Source organism: Oncorhynchus mykiss, chromosome 12 (genome assembly GCF_013265735.2).
Source record: "Oncorhynchus mykiss isolate Arlee chromosome 12, USDA_OmykA_1.1, whole genome shotgun sequence".
In the NCBI taxonomy this organism is placed as follows: domain Eukaryota; kingdom Metazoa; phylum Chordata; class Actinopteri; order Salmoniformes; family Salmonidae; genus Oncorhynchus; species Oncorhynchus mykiss.
In genome coordinates this window covers 34,288,632-34,309,562 of record NC_048576.1, presented here as the reverse complement: position 1 = coordinate 34,309,562, position 20,931 = coordinate 34,288,632, and the positions used below count along the sequence as shown (strand labels likewise).

The 20,931-nt window shown below is 43.5% G+C and overlaps 1 protein-coding gene across 6 annotated transcripts in view; it reads right to left on the bottom strand.

Moving 5' to 3' along the window:
• The window catches only part of abr (ABR activator of RhoGEF and GTPase), a 225,502-nt gene that overhangs the window by 50,447 nt on the left and 154,124 nt on the right, over positions 1–20,931 (bottom strand). For all 6 annotated transcript variants that reach the window (XM_036937431.1, XM_036937432.1, XM_036937433.1 and 3 more), the window contains 2 exons: positions 17,380–17,477; positions 17,073–17,204 (listed from right to left, as the gene is read on the bottom strand). In XM_036937431.1, the coding sequence (XP_036793326.1) occupies positions 17,073–17,204; positions 17,380–17,477 (230 nt within the window). The remainder of the gene's footprint in view (positions 1–17,072; positions 17,205–17,379; positions 17,478–20,931) is intronic.

Below are 20,931 nucleotides of genomic sequence, written 5' to 3'. Positions count from 1 at the left end.
TACATTTCAACTCAGTTTTCACAATACCTGTCATGTAATCCTAGTAAAAATTCCCTGTCTTAGGTCAGATAGGATCACCACTTTATTTTAAGAATGTGAAATGTCAGAATAATAGTAGAGATAATGATTTATTTCAGCTTTTTTTCTTTCATCACATTCCCAGTGGGTCAGAAGTTTACATACACTCAATTAGTATTTGGTAGCATTGCCTTTAAATTGTTTAACTTGGGTCAAACGTTTCAGGTAGACTTCCACAAGCTTCCCACAATAAGTTGGGTGAATTTTGGCCCATTCCTCCTGACAGAGCTTGTGTAACTGAGTCAGGTTTGTAGGCCTCCTTGCTTACACAAGCTTTTTCAGTTCTGCCCACGTCCCCATGTGCAGTTGCAAACCGTAGTCCGGCTTTTCTATGGCGGTTTTGGAGCAGTGGCTTCTTCCCTGGTGAGTGGCCTTTCAGGTTATGTCGATATAGGACTCGTTTTACTGTGGATATAGATACTTTTGTACCGGTTTCCTCCAGCATCTTCACAAGGTCCTTTGCTGCTGTTCTGGGATTGATATGCACTTTTCGCACCCAAGTACGTTCATCTCTAGGAGACAGAACGTGTCTCCTTCCTGAGCTGTATGACAGCTGCGTGGTCCCATGGTGTTAATACTTGCATACTATTGTTTGTACAGATGAATGTGGTATCTTCAGGCGTTTGGAAATTGCTTCCTAGAATGAACCAGACTTGTGACTTCTACAACTTTTTTTCAAGAGGTCTTGGCTGATTTCTTTTGATTTCCCATGATGTCAATCAAATAGGCACTGAGTTTGAAGGTTGGCCTTGAAATACATCCACAGGTACATCAGAAGCTTCTAAGGCCATGACATCATTTTCTGGAATTTTCCAAGCTATTTAAAAGCACAGTCAACTTAGTGCATGTAAACATCTGACCCACTGGAATTGTGATACAGTAAATTATAAATTAAATCATCTGTCTGAAACAATTATTGGAAAAATTACTTGCGTCATGCTCAATGTAGATGTCCTAACCGACTTGCCAAAACTATAGTTTGTTAACAAGAAATTTGTGGAGTGGTTCGAAACGAGTTGTAATATATATACAGTTGAAGTCGGAAGTTTACATACACATAGGTTGGAGTCATTAAAACTAATTTTTCAACCACTCCACAAATTGCCAAGAAACTGAAGATCTTGTAAAACGCTGTGTACTACTCCCTTCACAGAGAAGCGCAAACTGGCTCTAACCAGAATAGAAAGAGGAGTGGGAGGCCCCGGTGCACAACTGAGCAAGAGCACAAGTGCATTAGAGTGTCTAGTTTGAGAAACAGACGCCTCACAAGTCCTCAACTGGCAGCATCATTAAATAGTACCAGCAGAACACCAGTCTCAACGTCAACAGTGAAGAAGTGACTCCGGGATGCTGGCCTTCTAGCCTTCTGGGCAGAGTTGCAAAAAAAAGCCATATATCAGACGGGCCAATAAAAAGAAAAGATTAAGATGGGCAAAAGAACACAGACACTGGACAGAGGAACTCTGCCTAGAAGCCCAGCATCCCAGAGTTTATTTTGTTCTAAGAGAATGTCAGTTGGATATGCTCTCTGCAAAGTTTTGTATATCTTCCCTATCATGAACATCCTTTTCTGACTCAAATATTTATTCTACTGTCAAAATTGACTACAAACTGTAAAAATGATCATTTTGGTCACAAAGTTGATCTCTTCCAAAATAGATTTTTGTACCCGAGTCTGTCACAACGTAAATGAAGGTTGGATTTATTTCAATCCTGCCCAAATGCCCACAAGTAATCATCAATTCGGAGTGCAGCTGCATGCAACCGGGTCGTAAAGCCCTTGGTATATGTGGTTTGACTTTGGATATCCTTATGGGGCTAGTTAGGGACCATTTGTAAATTATACAATGTACATGAGACAAAAACCTGAAACCAACTGTAAATTGTAATAATTCATATACAAATATTGAAAGTAGTTAATGAGAAAACTGAAAGGTGTGCAACATGAAAACATTGCCACATTTACATTGTGTAATGTAAACGAGCCCCGGAGATAGGCTATCCAAAGTCAAACCAACTTTGCCACAATCGCACACCAGCCGGCTGAAGCTAATTGGCAAATTACATTTGTCTAACTCTTTCCACCTGTAAACACACACAAAACACTCACATCAAACCACACCCCGAAACCAACTCACACTTGAATTCAGTCATGGCCGCTAGCATTTCTTAATGAACCAAATCTAAAACGAGGCCAAATCAGGAAGTTCAGCCGCCCTTTCAGACAACCTTTTCAAGTTCATAGAACCTGTAGACAGTCTTCCAAGTTCTTAGAGTCTATTCAGTGACAAGCTAAGCCAACAAGACTGCCTGTCTCCACTCTAAGCCACTGGGATTCTATGACTGAGTGTTTATGTTTGCATCATTACCCAGGAAGCCAAGCTCACAGTGTGTAGGATGTGTGAGGTGGGTGTGAGGAGGGCAGTGCTCGGCTATAGGCCGAGTCTGGTAAGTGTCTGAGAAGTGTACCTCAGGCAGTCGTGTTAATCTTCTTCCAGCCCTGGTCTTTCTGTATACAGTGGATGCTGCTGAAGATAACCTGGCATTGAGGAGCGTGTGGATTGGTTGGCAGAGGGGCAGTGCCCACATTTGGCTCTCACATCTGTCTGGTTTGGCAACAGTCAAATGTCAATTTACTGTATTTTCTAAACACCTTTTTACATCAGCAGTTGTCACAAAGTGCTGTACAGAAACCCAGTGTTAAAACCCCAAAGAGCAAGCAATGTGGAAGCGAAGTGGCAAGGAAAAGTGTGCTTAATCTCAGCAGGAAACATCTGGAGCTGTGTGAAAACCATGCTGTGTCTTACTAACATCGACACAAGGGCATTCGCACACATGGCATGGTTTACAGTGAAAGGTGAGTGGTCTATCCCGGTTGAACAGGAAGGGCTGGTTGTATATGTGAGCAACCTACGGTAATAACTCATTTTCAAAATACCCAGAGCAGAGCAAAACCCTATTGTCCCCCAATCTTCTAATGCCTGGTACGTATTGAAGTTACTGCTAGAACAGAATAAACCTCCATAGAGAGATCCAGTCCTCTGGGTATAATGAGGTGTACCCCCACAGCAGAGAGCATTGCTCAACCTCAACCTCCCTGCATATGGAACACATATCCTCCTCCCCAAAATCACAACATCAAAACGAAGTGGCACTCACACAAACTCTCCAACTACATCAGGGAAATGGATGGGGGGGGGGGGGGGGGGGGGGGGGGGACTCCCTCTATCCCTCCCACTTTCCATCCCCCACTCTCAAAGCAGGCCCCGTGTGCGAAGGACGGATCGTGGGCCTGCTGGTTCAGACGTCAGTAACAGTGAATATCCATCCCACAGCACCAGAGGGTCAGCCCTCCATCCCCCTTACACAAACACATTTCAAAGCCTAAAGGGCCTGGCTGCACTAGGACACTGCGTATTTCTGCTGGGGCCCATTGCTAAAATATGGGCGAGGGGGCTGCCAACAAAAGCATGGGGTAAGAGAGAGATAGAGCGAAAGAAAAGGAGGGAGGGATGAGCCAGGGAGGGTGAAAGTGGTTCAGGGGGTGCTTGCAGGACAAAGGTGGAAAAAATTGCAATTGCATTGGGGGAGATTTGGCCCTGCTGCTCGTGAAATCTGATTAACAGAATATAGGATGGTTGGCAGAGAGAGGCCTGGGGGATGCCTGTGTACTCAACTATCCCTCCGTCTGCCAAGAGATAGAGAAAGAGAAAGGGGGAGAAAGCAGGGTGTGGGAGAGAGAGAGAAGAAGATGGGGGGGGGGGGGGGTGCAACGAGAGAACACTTCTAAGGGGAAGAGATGGCATGAGGGTAAAAACAAGTAAAAACAAGAAAAGTGAGTTTACTATCCTTCTACCATCCATTTGGTTTCTGTCCCCCTAGGACACCTCTCCCCACAGTAACAGTGAACCATGATCTCCCCTGGGGAAGAGGGCCATGGTGGTTAACACTCCATCATTTACAGGAACAATGGTAAATACTTCTCTCTCTGGTTACCACATTCCAGGCCAGGGGAGCTGAGCTAACAACTGCCACACAGTGTTTTCCCTGTCACTCTTGACTAAGGAGAAAGAGAGGGAGGCGAAGGGGGCTTTTGGGTTGCCCTGGTTCATACACGCAACACATTAATTTACGGAGTCAACCTGATCATTTGAAATCGTAATCAATCAGCAATACAGTGCATTAGAAGGCAAAGCAGAGCCATGCATTAAATAACTTCAGGAATAGGGGGGTGAAGTAGTTTTTCTAATATCATCTGCTATCAATAAATCCAAAGAGCGAGAGAGAAGAGAAAGGAGAATGCTCTGGCCCCAGGCTGTGGCTCCTGAAAGAAAGAACCATCTCAGGAATTCACTGTCCCTGGAACCCGCGTGTGTTTCCTGGTAAAATCAGCAGATGTTCTGAAAGAGCTGCAAAACCTGGACCCGTACAAATCCAGTTTCCGAGCTGGTCACGGGTGCACCTCAGCCACACTCAAGGTACTAAACGATATCATAACCGCCATCAATAAAAGACAGTACTGTGCAGCCGTCTTCATCGCCCTGGCCAAGGCTTTCGACTCTGTCAATCACCGTATTTTTATAAAATAATGGAAGGAGAAGTGGTCCCTTTTCCCTCACTAAGGATGAGTAGAAAATTATTTCTGTCAGAGAGAAAAACCATAACCCAGCAGCCACTTATTGTCATTTCTTTATCAAATGTAGTTCATTTAATTCAATTAGTGGGAAATTATTATTTAATTTCGAGCAAGCTTTGATGTTTTGCATTTTGGTCTTCTTGTGTGAGGTAGTCATGAATGAAGAATGATGAACAGAAAGTGATGAAATTGGTAGATGTAACAGACATAGCAGGGTGTAAGACGGGAGTGCTAATGTACTGTAGGGATTACGGGCAAAGAGAGAGGGGTTAATAGAATAGTCCCCTTATAGCATACAACCGGAGGCACACACACACACCTCAACCTCACCTTGGCCTTCACTGCTGGCTCAGGTTTCAGATTCCATTATAGGTGTGTAGGTCTCTGAAAGAGATGGTTGTTATTTGATGGGGATTGGAGTGGGAGTAGGGGGCACACACTCTGGGAGTAAGGGGGGGGGGGGGGCTCTGACTCTCCAGGGAGTGCGTGTTCGCTGTTTATGAGTTATGACTCTGACACTGCTCATTGCACTGCCAACGACAATTCTTCTACTGCTTTGTTCTCTGTGCGGTTGATTCCCTCCCTCTACTCTCTAGCCTATTTCTTCCCCAATACATGGTATATTTCACAGCTGCAGATAATTCAGGGTGGTCTCTCGTCTCTCAAAGATAAGCATTACAAAAATCACAGTTCTAATAGGAAACTTCTGGAAGCCTCAGAAGTCCTTGTCCTCATTGATCTCTACTATGCTGTAGGAAAACAGGAGAACAAAAGTCTCAGGGGACTCTAGTTCTGAAGACAATACAGCTCCTTCACTCCAAGGCTCGTTCATTACAGTGTATGTCAGTGGTTCCGAAGCGTTTTTGCATTGGGATCCACCATCCATCCAAAGCTTCTCACATTCTTGTGAGCCACAGAATAGTCAAAACCATGTTTATTACCACTAGTTAAAGCCAGGCTTCAGCTGCAATCCAAGACAGAACAACAGCATTATGTTACATCCCAGATCTTTTGTAACAATTACAGTCTGCATGTGAGTGGACCACAAAGTTAAACAGAACAGTATTATATTGTATATTTATGGACTGGGTTTCATCATAGCATCTCTCTGGGGGGATCCTGTTCTCTGGCTGGGTTCTCCTCTTTTGTTCTCCTCTTAATTCACAACCTGTAATTGGCCACCATCTGGGTCTCAGTTGTCCACTCTCTCTCTCTCACTCACTCCCTCCTCCCTCCCTCCCTCCCTCCCTCCCCCTCTCTCTCTCTAAATGGCTGGGTTACATATGCATGTCCAGGGGAGCGTTTACATCTACTGTTAATCACTTGAACTAATTATGTAACTTTAATAACATCCAATTACCCACACTGCCTAGTCCATCACCAGAGCAGTACAATGTGTCTGATAGATGTATACGCCACAGCATCTCTCTATCTGGCTGATAATACACAGTCCTGTCAGAGTAATTGTATGACATTGTACAATGTCGATCATAGCAAGAGGCAGTTAAAGGGATAGTTTATAAATTACTAAATGACATTAGTTTCCTTGCCCTGTAATCTGTCTAATGAATTTCAATGGACTTATTTCCTTATATTAACTGTAACTCAGCAAAATCTTTGAAAATTTTGTATGGTATGTTTATAATTTTGTTCAGTAGACATTATATTTATGACTTGTCCATAACAAGGTATGACAAAAATCCATGCTTTGATTTAGTTTCACTGCACCGTTTCCACACGTTTTAGCATTCGTGCCACAAATCCTATTCACTCACGTGACCGACATTTGCATTCTTCGTGCATCATGTCCAAATCTTACAAAAGTATCTATACTGAACAAAAATATAAAACGCCACATGAAACATTTTCAAAGATTTTGCTGAGTTACAGTTCATATAAGGAAATAAGGATTTTGCTGAGTTACAGTTCATATAAGGAAATCGGTCAATTGAAATAAATTCATTCGGACCTAATCTATGGATTTCAAATGACTGGGCAGTGGCGCAGCCATGGGTGGACGTAGGAGGGCATAGGCCCACCCACTTGGGAACCAGGACATGACAATCAGAATGAGTTTTTCCCCACAAAAGGGCTTTAGTACAGATGGAATTGATTCACAGCACCACCGCCCCGAAAAATGCAAATATCGGTCCCATGACTTGAATGGAATTTCAGCATGGACTGTGGTCATACCTTGTCCAGACTGCTTACAGGTTAAGGACACCAATGTGTCATTTTGTAATTTAGGTGAACTGTCCCTTTAACTTACAGTACATACAGGAACACACTGACACACTACACATCCCACTACAGAGGACTAGAACCCACTCTGGTCTTTTTCCAAAGATATAGAATATGGCCAAATGCTGTCGTAATACATTTAAAAATCCACGTGGTCTTCTGTCCACGGCCACCACATCAGAGACATAGAATCAGGCATCAGTATAAATATAATGGATGATCCAGTCAGACTCTCTGGGTTGTCTTCTGTCCCTGGCCACCACATCAGACATAGAATCAGGCAGCAGTATAAATATAATGGATGATCCAGTCAGGCTCTCTGGGTTGTCTTCTGTCCCTGGCCACCACATCAGACATAGAATCAGGCAGCAGTATAAATATAATGGATGATCCAGTCAGACTCTCTGGGTTGTCGTCTGTCCCTGGCCACCACATCAGACATAGAATCAGGCAGCAGTATAAATATAATGGATGATCCAGTCAGGCTCTCTGGGTTGTCTTCTGTCCACGGCCACCACATCAGACATAGAATCAGGCATCAGTATAAATATAATGGATGATCCAGTCAGACTCTCTGGGTTGTCTTCTGTCCCTGGCCACCACATCAGACATAGAATCAGGCAGCAGTATAAATATAATGGATGATCCAGTCAGACTCTCTGGGTTGTCTTCTGTCCACGGCCACCACATCAGACATAGAATCAGGCATCAGTATAAATATAATGGATGATCCAGTCAGACTCTCTGGGTTGTCTTCAGAATTACATTTATGCAAACTATATGTGGCAGGTCATTCGTTCATTTATTCCCATCTCAAACAAAAGAAAGGGATTATTCTGTCTTACATGATCTGATTCTTCCTCTACAAAACCTAGTTAATTGTTGTGGTATAACAAAGGCTGTCAAAGTGAGTTGTGGGGAAAGTTGAGGAAAAAGGGTTCTTGGAGGTTTTTTGTTAGGAAATGGAGGGGGAAGAAAACGAACCTGTCAAATGAAAGAGATGGGGGAGACATGAGGAAGAGCCCTAATTGCTCCATCAATAAAGGGCACCAGATGCTAGCTACATGAGGAATACATTGAGACTATATGAATGATGATCCCCATTACCCATCATGCCAGAGATACTGTGCCATTATGCTGAGGGGGCAAATCATTAGTGAGCCAAAATACAGTCCTTTGGATGTTGTTGGTCATTGAATAGCGCCAACTGTATGTAATAAAACCTTTCCTTTTTCAAATCATGGAAACATACGGTACACACACACTCACCACACAGGGGGTAATAAACAGAAGGCATATGGCAGGCTGGAGTTATTTATATTATTTACATGGATGGTGTATTTGCCCCCCATTAGTGTGTGTTTTTACTCTAGCAGTCTCAGGACACACACCCTCGTGGCCCATCACTCACAGACACCGCTCTGTCTGTGTGTGTGTGTGTGCGTATGTGTGTATGTATGTATGTATGGCCCCAGAGTGTGTGTGTGTGTGTGTGTGTGTGTGTATGGCCCCAGAGTGTGTGTGTGTGTGTGTGTGTGTGTGTGTGTGGCCCCGGAGTGGGTGTGTGTATCGGGGCGGACATGACAGATTACACCATGATTGGAGCCAGATCATGATGGATGAGCAGGCCTATTAGATACATTCATTCATATTACGTTGACACACACAGGAACACACATACATATACACACGTTCTGCATGGGTGCAAACAAACAAACAGATTAATATTAACTCCACATGTTGTTTCGAAGACATCATCAGGCTCCTGTATCCTGGCACTTGATGTTTACATTTTAGAGCCTCACGTCTGCTTGGATCTATAGACCGCGAACCAGACCTATAGACCGCGAACCAGACCTATAGACCGCGAACCAGACCTATAGACCGCGAACCAGACCTATAGACCGCGAACCAGACCTATAGACCGCGAACCAGACCTTTAGACCGCGAACCAGACCTTTAGACCGCGAACCAGACCTTTAGACCGCGAACCAGACCTTTAGACCGCAAACCAGACCTTTAGACCGCGAACCAGGCCTTTAGACCGCCAACCAGGCCTTTAGACCGCCAACCAGGCCTTTAGACCGCGAACCAGACCTATAGACCGCGAACCAGACCTTTAGACCGCGAACCAGGCCTTTAGACCGCCAACCAGGCCTTTAGACCACCAACCAGGCCTTTAGACCGCGAACCAGACCTTTAGACCGCGAACCAGACCTTTAGACCGCGAACCAGACCTTTAGACCGCGAACCAGACCATTAGACCGCGAACCAGACCTATAGACCGCGAACCAGACCTATAGACCGCGAACCAGACCTATAGACCGCGAACCAGACCTATAGACCGCGAACCAGATAGTGTTTTTTTGTGCTAAAGAAACTTTTAAATGGTTGTCATTTAGTAGATGCTCTTATCCAGATCTTACAGGACCAATTAGGGTTAAGTGTCAGTCAAGGGCACAGACAGATTTTTCCCCTACTGTTGTCGGCTTGGGGATTCGAATCGGCGACCTTTCAGTTGCTGGCCCAACGCTCTTAACCACTAGGCTACCTACCGCCTGACTTCTACCAATAAACCCCCCAAAATGTGATCAACATATCTACTTAAATGGGGTGTTTTATGTTTTACCACAAGTCTGAGGAGAGGGCTCTGGCTCTGTTAAAGAGTACTGTAGGAGATTGCATTACTGCAGAGCGGCTGTAAACAATGTTCTGTTACTGTAATGTGCTGTTCTGCTGTGGGCTGCCAGGAACAAAGAGCTGTGTGTGTGTGTGCCTGCCTGCCTGCCCACCCCCACACACACACACTTCTTCTCCAACTCCTGAACTCTGTCTCCCATTATCTCTGGGAAACAGTCCAAGTAGCTCAGCTTACAGATTATACAGGTACAATAAGAGGGAGAAGAGAGAGAGGTCTGTGACATGGACACTCACCCTGCAATAGGAAAGAATCAAAAGGACCCCCGCTACAGACCAGTGGGAGGTATAGAGGAATGGAGGAAAGAGGGGTAGAGGAGAGAGAAGGAGTGAAGGAGAGGGGGAGGATAGAGGAAAGGGGGTCACGTGGGGGTAGGCTGGGTCAGAGGGGTTGAGGGAGAGAAGGAGGAGTGGAGAGATGAGGAGGAGAGTGGCTCCTGGGTGGGTGTAGGTTGGGTCAGAGGAGTTAAGGTGATGTTGTCCCCTAGCCATGGGAGAAGGATTATAGAGATGAGATTAGAAACCACACTGAGACATCAACAGTTGACGCTATAAATATAATGAAATCTATACATTTGTATTGTAGTCATCCTATTTCTATGGACTGACCAGGCTAAACCAAGCAGCTCAACTATCAACTACTAGAATCCACCACGGAGGGACACACACTGGATACTTGCCAAGTGCAGGCCATTTCAGTACAGTGGAATTCAGAGTGTGGTCTCACTCCTGGGAGCTCTTATGAGGTGAAACTAATTGAGGGTAACAGGCAGTGGGATAAAGCTTCTGGAGAGATGTGTTGTCTAACAGAAGGAGAAGATCATGGGGAGGCAGGTAGCCTAGTGGTTAGAGCATTGGACTAGTAACCGAAAGGTTGCAAGATTGAATCCCCAAGCTGATAAGGTAAAAATCTGTCATTCTGCCCCTGAACAAGACAGTTAACCCACTGTCCCTTGGACGTAATTGAAAATATGAAATTGTTCTTAACTGACTTGCCTAGTTAAATAAAAGGTAAAATAAAAAAATGGAATCAGTCTATCAATATCATACCATCAGTATCTCCTCAATCTTCTCCAGTCCGTCTCCTCTGTGCTGGAGCCAACCCTTTCAGAAGGATAGCTGTGTGAGCAGTGGGTGTATGAAAGACAACACTCTCTCCTCCAGATAAGAGAGAGAGAGAGAAATGAAAGGCCGGGCTTGAGCCCAGGAGGAGAGGGAGTGTGTGGCTTTAGCTGCTTAGACGGATGCATTTCCGCCGTACAGAAAGAAGCACTGGTCGGGGCTGTCATCTCAAGCGCTGTGTAACCAGTCCCTTTTAGAGAGAACATACTCTTAGTAATCACAGGCACCTAAAGGTCACAAAAGAGCCATTTCTGAAATGCAAAAATGCTGAAATGGAACAATTGGAAAGTCAGTCAATTAGTCACGCCGAGCTCTCACTTCAACACCAAGGCATTTAAGGACAGCCAACATCCTCCTTGCAACTTTGTCTGGAGCTGAAATGACCCCTTATTCCCTATATATTATATTATATTAATATATATATATATATATATATATATATATATATATATATATATATATATATATATATATATATATATATATATATATATATATATATATATATATATATATATATATATATATATATATATATATATATATATATGTCCTATGTGTGCCTTAGTCAAAAGTAATGCACTATAATAGGCTGCCATTTCAGACACATCCCTCATTCAAAAAGGACCAGCTAGAGAGATTAATGTTCCCAATGTGAGATGAAAGACAGACAGGTGGGAAATAGCTTCTAACATGTTGTTATTTAATTGAGGATTAGGGCTTTGACCCCTAGGAGGTCAGGGGTCATCTCCTTGGGGGTCAGAGCTGTGTATGTGGAAATTAATTGCTGCCTGCCGGCTGGGACTCAGTCAGGCAGAGACAGATCAGAGCAGCACTGCAGGGGTGTGTGTGTGTGTGTGTGTGTGTGTGTGTGTGTGTGTGTGTGTGTGTGTGTGTGTGTGGCTGACCCTCAGGGACGCAGGCACGCATGCACACACCAGTTTGACCTCACTATGCACCACAGAGTCCCTTGTATCCATGGAAGTAAGGCTGATAGATCAGATCTTAAGGCAGTCTGGGTGGGACGGACACTGCAGTATTCTTCAGTGGCATTTATATCTAATAGTTTCAAGGTATACTAATACTGTATCATACCGCACATTTCAAATACATACTGATATAGCACCAGCCTAATTGTGCAAAAACAGATAATGGAACTCAGCCTATAAACACAACAAAAGAAAGTCTCGCATATATCATCCTCTTAACTTGTTACCTTCACACAAACAAAATGTCCTCTGGTGGATAATGTGGAGATTGAAATCTCATTACAGGACACAGCTTACTGTACAATATCTCAACTTTCTCATCAGTGAAGAAAATTGACAGTAGCAGGAAATATAAAGAGCAATGTTGCTGCATGATATGTCCATTTAAGGACTTTTGTATTCTGGAGTCTTGTTAAAGAGTCTTGTCTCCAGAGAGGAAAGCAAAACATTTTGGCTCTTTTCAGAGTTACTTGACGAGAAACAAAAACAGAAGAGCTCAAAGAAAACGTCTCAGCCATAAGGTACTGTTTGCACAGGGAAGGACTTCATCCACTTAAGTGTTGGCATGTAAACTACAGTCAAGTCCCTCAAACATCTATGTCCCTCAAACATCTATGTCCCTCAAACATCTATGTCCCTCAAACATCTTTAGTACCAGTCAAAAGTTTGGACACTGACCCATTCGAGGGTTTTTCTTTATTTTAACTATTATCTAAATTGTAGAATAATAGCGAAGATATCAAAACTATGAAATAACACATATGGAATCATGTAATAGCAAAAAATTATTAAACAAATCAAAATCTATTTTTGATTTTTTAAAGTAGCCACCTTTTGTCTTGATGACAGCTTTGCACACTCTTGACATTCTCTCATCCAGCTTCATGAGGAATGCTTTTCCAACAGGAGTTTCCACATATGCTCAGCACTTGTTGGCTGGTTTTCCTTCACTCTGCGGTCCAACTCATCCCAAACCATCTCAATTGGGTTCAGGTGATTGTGGAGGCCAGGTCATCTGATGCAGCACTCAATCACTCTCCTTCTTGGTCAAATAGCCCTTACACAGCCTGGAGGTGTGTTTCAGGTCATTGACCTGTTGAAAAACAAATGATAGTGGGACTAAGTACAAACCAGATGGGATGGCATATCGCTGCAGAATGCTGTGGTAGCCATGCTGGTTAAGTGTGCCTTGAATTATAAATACATCACAGTGTCACCAGCAAAGCACCGCAAAACCATCACACCTCCTCCTCCATGCTTCACGGTGGGAACCACACATGAGATAATTTGTTCACCTACTCTCCGTTTCACAAAGTTACGTCGGTAGGAAACAAAAATCTCAAATTTGGACTCATCAGACCAAAGGACAGATTTCCACTGTCTAATGTCTATTTCTTGTGTTTCTTTGCCCAAGCAAGTCTCTTCTTATTATTGGTGTCCTTTAGTTGTGGTTTCTTTGCAGCAATTCGACCATGAAGGCCTGATTCACGCAGTCTCCTCTCAACAGTTGATGTTGAGATGTGTCTGTTACTTGAACTCTGTGAAGCATTTATTTCGGCTGTAAACTGAGGTGCAGTTAAGTTGAATGACCTTATCCTCTGCAGCAGAGGTAACTCTGGGTCTTCCTTTCCTGTGGCGGTCCTCATGAGAGCCAGTTTCATCATAGGGCTTGACGGTTTTTGCAACTTCAAAGTTTTTGAAATGTTCCAGATTGACTGACCTTCATGTCTAAAAGTAATGTTGGACTGTCGTTTCTCTTTGCTTATTTGAGCTGTTCTTGTCCAAATACGGACTTGGTCTTTTACCAAATAGGGCTATCTTTTGTATACCACCCCTACCTTGTCACAACACAACTGATCGGCTCAAACGCAATAAAGATGAAAGAAATTCCACAAATTAACTTTTAACAAGGCACCTCTGTTCATTGAAATGCATTTCAGATGACTACCTCATGAAGCTGGTTGAGAGAATGCCAAAAGTGTGCAAAGATGTCATGGCAAAGGGTGGCTACTTTGAAGAATCTAAAATATATTTTTTGTTTAACACTTTTTTGGTTACTACATGATTTCCATATATGCCATTTCATAGTTTTGATGTCTTCACTATTATTCTACAATGTAAACCCTTGAATGAGTAGGTGTGTCCAAACTTTTGACTGGTACTGCATGTCCTTTTACTTTAAAGTCCCCTATACTCCATTTTAGCTCCTCGCAGTGTTTTCTGAACATCTTTCGGTCCTTGCTATAGAGACTCCCTCTCCCATTCTACAGTGTCCCTATCCCTTAATCAGCACTATTACACATAGCAGCAGTCACAATCATATCAAGGACATGGCCTCCCACGCTCAGCCGATAGCACTGATGCAAGTAAAGGAAATACTGAGACGTTCTCTCTTTTGAGAGCTTCCTTTTCAGCTCAAGCCTCTCTTACAGCGATAAGTAATTGGCTGCCTCTCTCACTGCAGTGTGAAACTCTCCTCTCCCCCAGCAACACTCATCACCAATCACAATCCCACCATCTCTCAGCCTGGGACTGAACATGCCATTCTCTTCTCTCACTCCTTTTTCCAACAGCAAGCAGGGAACAACATGTGGTGAATAATATATTTCATTATTTGTTACTTTTTTGACAACGTGGCTGTTGTTGGCTGGGTGGCAGTGTGTTTTCCCAGAAGACATTAGTGTGCCTCTCTGCCAGGCTGTTGTACCCCTATGAGTGAGTAGAGCGTACATTACATCTTAGCCATGGGCATGAAGTTGGTATGAGGCAGGTCTGTAGCTCAGTACCCTCAGTACCCACACACACACACTTATCCTACACATCCTCCAAAGTCTAGTGTACCACCCCTAATCAGTTCAATCAGAGGTAACAGGCTCACTCATCCACTCCCCCTCTGCATCTGTGCAGGGAAAGGAGAAACCTCATTAACCCATTACAAGGAATACAGTGGAATATAATATGTTTCAAAAAGGTGCCTGGCCAAAGATCAGGGGGTGCTTTAATTAACCTTTAATTAGGCCTTCTTCTCAATATGACTAATCCTCATTTATAGATCAGACCAGGAAATTAAAATAGACAGAAATAGAACAAATCATTACTGGTAGTAATATCACTATTGTCGGTACTCTACTGTACTGAAGAAGTGTATGTTGTAGGAGGAGGAGTAGTGTTTATTACTGTATGGAGTCGTGTTTCCCAACTAAAGGCATCCAGTACCCCCAACAGCACACATCCAGTACCCCCAACAGCACACATCCAGTACCCCCAACAGCGCACATTTTGGTTGTATCCCCGGACAAACATACTTGATTCAGTTCATCAAGGGCTTGATGATTAGTTGACAAGTTGAATCAGGTGTGCATGTCCAGGGCTACAATATAAATGTGTATTGTTGGGGGTACTGGAGGACTGGAGTTGGGAAACACTGGAGTAGTGTAAACTGCATGTTCCCAGAAAGCGTTACAACCAATCATACTTGATAATACTTCAGACACTCTTAGAGCGGTGGTTCTCAAACCTCTCCCCGGGGACCCCCAGCCGTTCCATGCATTTGATCTATTCAAGAGCTAGCACACCTGATTCAACTTGTCAGCTAATCATCAGCCCTCGAATAGGTGAATAAGATGAATTAGTTCAGGGCTATAACAAAATGATGACAAGTCTGGGGGTCCCTGAGGAGCGGTTTCAGAACCACTGCCTTAGAGGCTGTCAGGAGAGGAAGAGGGGTATACCACATGCTGGGACAAAATGGATGACACATATGGGCTATGATGACGTCACCATAACTCAAGTACCTGACATCTCAGAATGCATAGCATAGCGAGAGAACGTGGACATTCCTCAGTTACTAGGCAGAGTTAGTACGAGGACCATTCACTTAGACAGGCCAGACACGCTCTCACTAGAGGCAAATAAAACCTGCTCAATCCAAACAACTTTTCTACACGTTGTCAGGGAAATAGAAACAGGCAACCATTTAAACAGCTCAATAAAAACTAACTCTCTCAAAATTGGACTGCCAATGAGAGGGCAGCTTGGAGTGAGATTCTTCGCTATCCTTGAAGAGGAAGAGAAGCATTGACACGCCAGTCAAGGACAGAAAACAGACACACTTCAAAGAACTAAAGAGATGCTGGAGCGTAAGATAAGTAATGTAAGAAGATTATGAACAATCTAGGCTAATAGTTTGTTATTTATATAATAGACATCTAATATACCATCTAAGTATATTCTCCACACAACACTAGTTGAATCGTTTGGAGAAGAACGCTTTAGCTGTGACTTGTCTTAAAATGAATCATTTTTCACTCAGTATTTCTAGTTTGCCCCACTTTCCAGACTCTTCCATTTGAGAGTGCTCGGTATTCCCATGACGACCAGGCAGTGAGCTTGTTTCTACCTGAAAAAGCTGTTCTGTAACAACCACCAACAACACCAGTGAATAGTTGACACTGATTTCTGTGTGGGAGTAGTGAAAAAACTAAACTCAGAAAAAGCAGGTTAAGGAACTAAAGAGTCAAACTTGCTCCAAGCTCACCTCTAGCTACACTACGATTGCACCACTAGAGAAATAAGCAACAATACAGTACTGTGGATTCTTTAGTAATACTCCTTTAATAATCCTCAAAGTTGACCCAGATTTAGGAGGAAAATCAAAGATGGCGGACCCTGGGATAACTTAAACAGGCCTGAAGAGGAGAATAACTATCATTAAGATGACAGTGGAAAGTCACAACTACACTACGCAGCTACAGACAAAATGAAAAGAGTCAAGCCCTACTTGACATTATGCAAGAACAAGGAGTCTCTGGGAAATCCACAAATAGTGGCCTCTAATTCTCCCTTGTCAGAGTCATGGTGGTACAGTGGTTGTGGGAAGAGACTACTGAGACTAGTCTTAATAATTAACCACAGATAGCAATGCACAACCTTCCCAAACATGTTACAGTCACAGGACATTCTGAGAGCGAAGAATTTTTTAAGAGTGTATTTTCCCACAAGGAAGGGGAAAACCTCCCATGTACTCAGTCTCTAACACTCACTCGCTCTCTGGCCCTCTTTCTCAGACAGTTAAACCAACCTACCCACGTCAAAGTAGTCCACCACAACAAAACCCAACTATTGCACACAAGAGACCAGACAACAATAAGAGTGAGTCACACGCTGGGGAATAGTCTGAGCTGAATGCATTGCTCCATGGCTTTTGGTACTGTATGTTTCTGTGAGGGTCCATAAGTCCATACATGCTTATGGATGAATTATACAGCGAGTTTGAATTCATGATGTGAGGGTTGTCCCTCTCTCCTTACCTGCACCTGGCCCTTGCCCATGATGATGTCCACGATCTCATTGTCATCCTTATTGAGCTTGGTCTTGTCGTAGCATTTCTCGTAGCACAGGATCCGCAGGCACTGAGAACCTTCCAGCTCGATCTCAAATTCCTATTGGACAACAGACAGGAAGGACATAATAATAGGGTTCAATTTCCTATTGGTCCAAATAACAGACCGAATGATGGGAGTATTGGATATTGAGTTCAACGTCCTGTTGACAGCATGACTAACTGACTGAAATACGATCTGAACATTGGAGCTCTGATGAGTGTTGGTCTCTCACCTCGTTCCACTGTGGTTCAGTGGTGTCTCTGAAGACGCGGGTCTTGGCCTTGCTGACAAAGTAGCCATAGGAGTCCACCTCCAGGGTACAGTACAGATCTGAACAGGACACAGGAGTCAAAAATCACAATGAGTGGATCTAAAATAATCAGCACTTATAACACAATACTTACAGTAAATGGATAGATATTTTAATATGATCGTACCACAATTGTGTAGAGCTAGATCATGCCTGTATCAATGGTCACTGACAATTAGTTTCTCAAGCCCTTACCACCTAATGGTAGAGGCCCGTATTACTGATAGAATGAATAAAGGCACACACACACACGCCCGCCCGCCCACCCACCCTCAGGGCCAGGTATTCCCTTCAGCTCAGCAGAGCATCAGCTAGGCTAATGTACTCATGTTTATGCTAATGCATTAGTCTCCATAGGCCATTTATCCAGATATCCATTACAATGTCTCCCCTGCACTGGTCTAAGAGACCTCTCTCTCCAGCCCTGCTAGTCCCTGGGGTCTCAACTGCTCTCTGACAGCATGATGGATGGTTACCCACCCTTACCCCTGGGAGGTGCCACGGCTGCACACACAGTCACATCACCCACGCACAGAACTAGAGACAGTGTTTACACAGTAGTACATAGTGACACATGGCGTAGCAATATGAAAACAATAGCATGACCCATGTCTGTCTGGGTTTAGCTCATAGACATATCAAGATCTGGATTAGGTTAGGCAGACTTGTGGACTCGAGTCACAAATTTGATGACTTGAGGCTCGAGTCGGGACTCGACTTTGACTTGAGTCTTGAGACTATCTGGCCAGGTTTTGTAATGTTTTGTCACTCATTTTGTGGCACAGAGACTACGTGGATTAATCTACACGCAGACAAAGACAGCAACAGAATCGCCCTTACCAAAAAAAAGAAAACTGCAACAGATTGGCTAGTGAAACGCACACTCGGCACTCTGATTGGAAACTGTCAATCAACACAGGTTGGGTGAGCTAGCGAACAGAATGCTGATTTGCTGTACAGCTATAAAATGCGCAAATGTCAAAATGTAGGGAGTGAGGATTGCCATAATATATAAATATGCAGCTCCAAAAAGTGTTTGGTGATCAAGAATGTTAACTGTTAACTTTGCAAGCTCATCGGAAATGGGACAACAATTACTAGCATAGGACAACTGGTCTTTTGGTATGTAACAATTGCTTGATATTTATAATTTACTTATGAAGCCTGCATTTGGAATTTGTTCAAAATTAATCACAATGACGGCCTACCCCAGCCAAACTCTCCCTTAACCCGGACGACCCTGGAACAATTGTGCGCCGCCCAATTGGACTCCAGGTCACGGCCGGTTGTGACACAAACTGGGAAAGAACCAGGCTCTGTAGTGACTCCTCTAGCACTGCAATGCAGTGCCTTAGCGCTGCGCCACTCGGGAGGTAAATCTATATTCCATCTAATAATGCAATAACTGCTTGCGATTCATCATTCCATTACCTTACTGTTAATTGCAACACGTAGACATTTGTTTCATATTTGATAGGCCTACTACGATACATTTTCCTTTCATAGCCAACCCTTTCTTACCGTGCTATGAGTGAGCGTGATGTTTATAGCGCACATGAACGTTCAAAAGACTCCCGAGGTAGAAGTTCTGTTTACATTTAATTAAATAAAGTTTCCTTTGTTCATATTTCCTGGGCTATGTCGGAGATCCACGTGTCTGTGTCCTATATCGCTGTCATTTTTGTTGTGCGCAATATACGCGTGCGCGCCTCAGTACGCATAGAAGTAGGCTACGTGGCCTGCTCTCCACGCTTTGGAGTCAGAACGTTGAATAAGATAACATGATTGTTCCTTGTATGCACGGTGTTGAAATATCATTGTCTGATTAAGATGAATGTACCAATGTAACAATATATGTGGAAATAACCTTTTATGTTGTAGAACCAGTTTAATGGTTGCAATTGCCAATTGGGTAAAGGTATGGTCTCGGGGCCAAGTGTTTGTATTATGTAGGCCTACCCGTTTGAGCTCTTGTTTGATAGATTCGATTTGGTTTCTCAAGGGGAAGCTGTACAGTCTTGCCAGCTACCAGTGTCCGTTTAGATAGGTCAGGTTAAGCCTGATATAGAGGCTATTTCTTTTGGGCTATTGCCCATGTATATTTGGTTAATGGACTTGTATATTTTGTATGATATGGAGCTTTCACCATTGGATCACCAAGACCCGTAAATAAATCCACACCGAGCACGTCAGCACGTCAACCTGCCTTTCCTTCTGCTGATTGTCAACCTGCCTTTCCTTCTGCTGATTTCATGCTAGGAGGTCCATATTTTACAATTCCATAGGCTAATAAAAACATGTCAAAGACAAAATAATGAAAAGGGCTGTCCTGTCCTGTAGCCTTGATAAATAAGACAAATATTTGTAGCTGATCAAGTCGTTGCAAATATAGATTTTGTTTTTACTTGACTTGAGATTTGACTTGAAAACTTGTGACCCAACTTGACTTGGCTCTTAGAACCCACAACTTGGAATTGACTCGAGTCTTTACCCATTCTACATGGGACTCGACTTGAGACTCGACTTGAGACTTGCTTGTGACTCGAATAATAGTGACTTGGTCCCACCTCTGGGGTTAAGGTATCCTACCAACCAAGCAGAAGGATCCAGACTGGAGAGAGGAAGGGCACGGGAACTGATCATTTTGGGGGTGTTTTCAAAATGGAGTTCCGCTTTAGTAATTAGACACATCCGCTACGTGGGTGACTATCAGAGTGATCTGACAACCAATGGCTGAGGAGGAACACACACTAACTACTGTCTGTATCACTTCAACTCAAAGTCAGAGTCCCGAATGGAACCCTACTCCCTATATAGAGCATTACATTTGACCAGAGCTCTATGGGCCCTCTATGGGTAGGGAATAGGGTGTAATTTGGGACGCAGTCAAAGTATGGGAATCTCAAGACTACTGGGAAATAAATAGTATTGGACATAGGCCTAGTGTGCTGCTGCACTGAAGTGAGTTCAGAGTTAGACAGGATAGTTTATCACTGTTAATGCTCACAGAAATAGCATTTGGCTTCGTTAAGAGAAAGAAAACATATCGGAAGCACAACTCCCTGCTGTGTCAGATTTACACCTCTGTCCCAAGCACCTTTCTGAAAGTTATGACTGTTCAGACTTAGTGTAAACCCAACATCACTAAGGGAAACATTCATACATCATTCTCCTGGGCTACTTTTATCTCAAAGTTTATTTTCCCTTCAAATCTGAACTAGGTTTATTGTCCTGGACCTGAAATCCTACAACTAAAAACAGGGCCAGAAGGAACATATTTAGAACTTGTTTTAATGTGTGCTAGTAGTGTTGCCAAAGAAGCCTTCAGAAATGTGACACAATGAACATGAGAGCTGGCTTCTGGTGGTGATTGGTTGAATAAGCCCTGAGGGCTGTCATTTTATTAGGAGGCCTCTTCCTGCCCTCATGAATCTGGTGGTCAGTGAGGAGTCTTACCAGTCAAACACAGGTTAA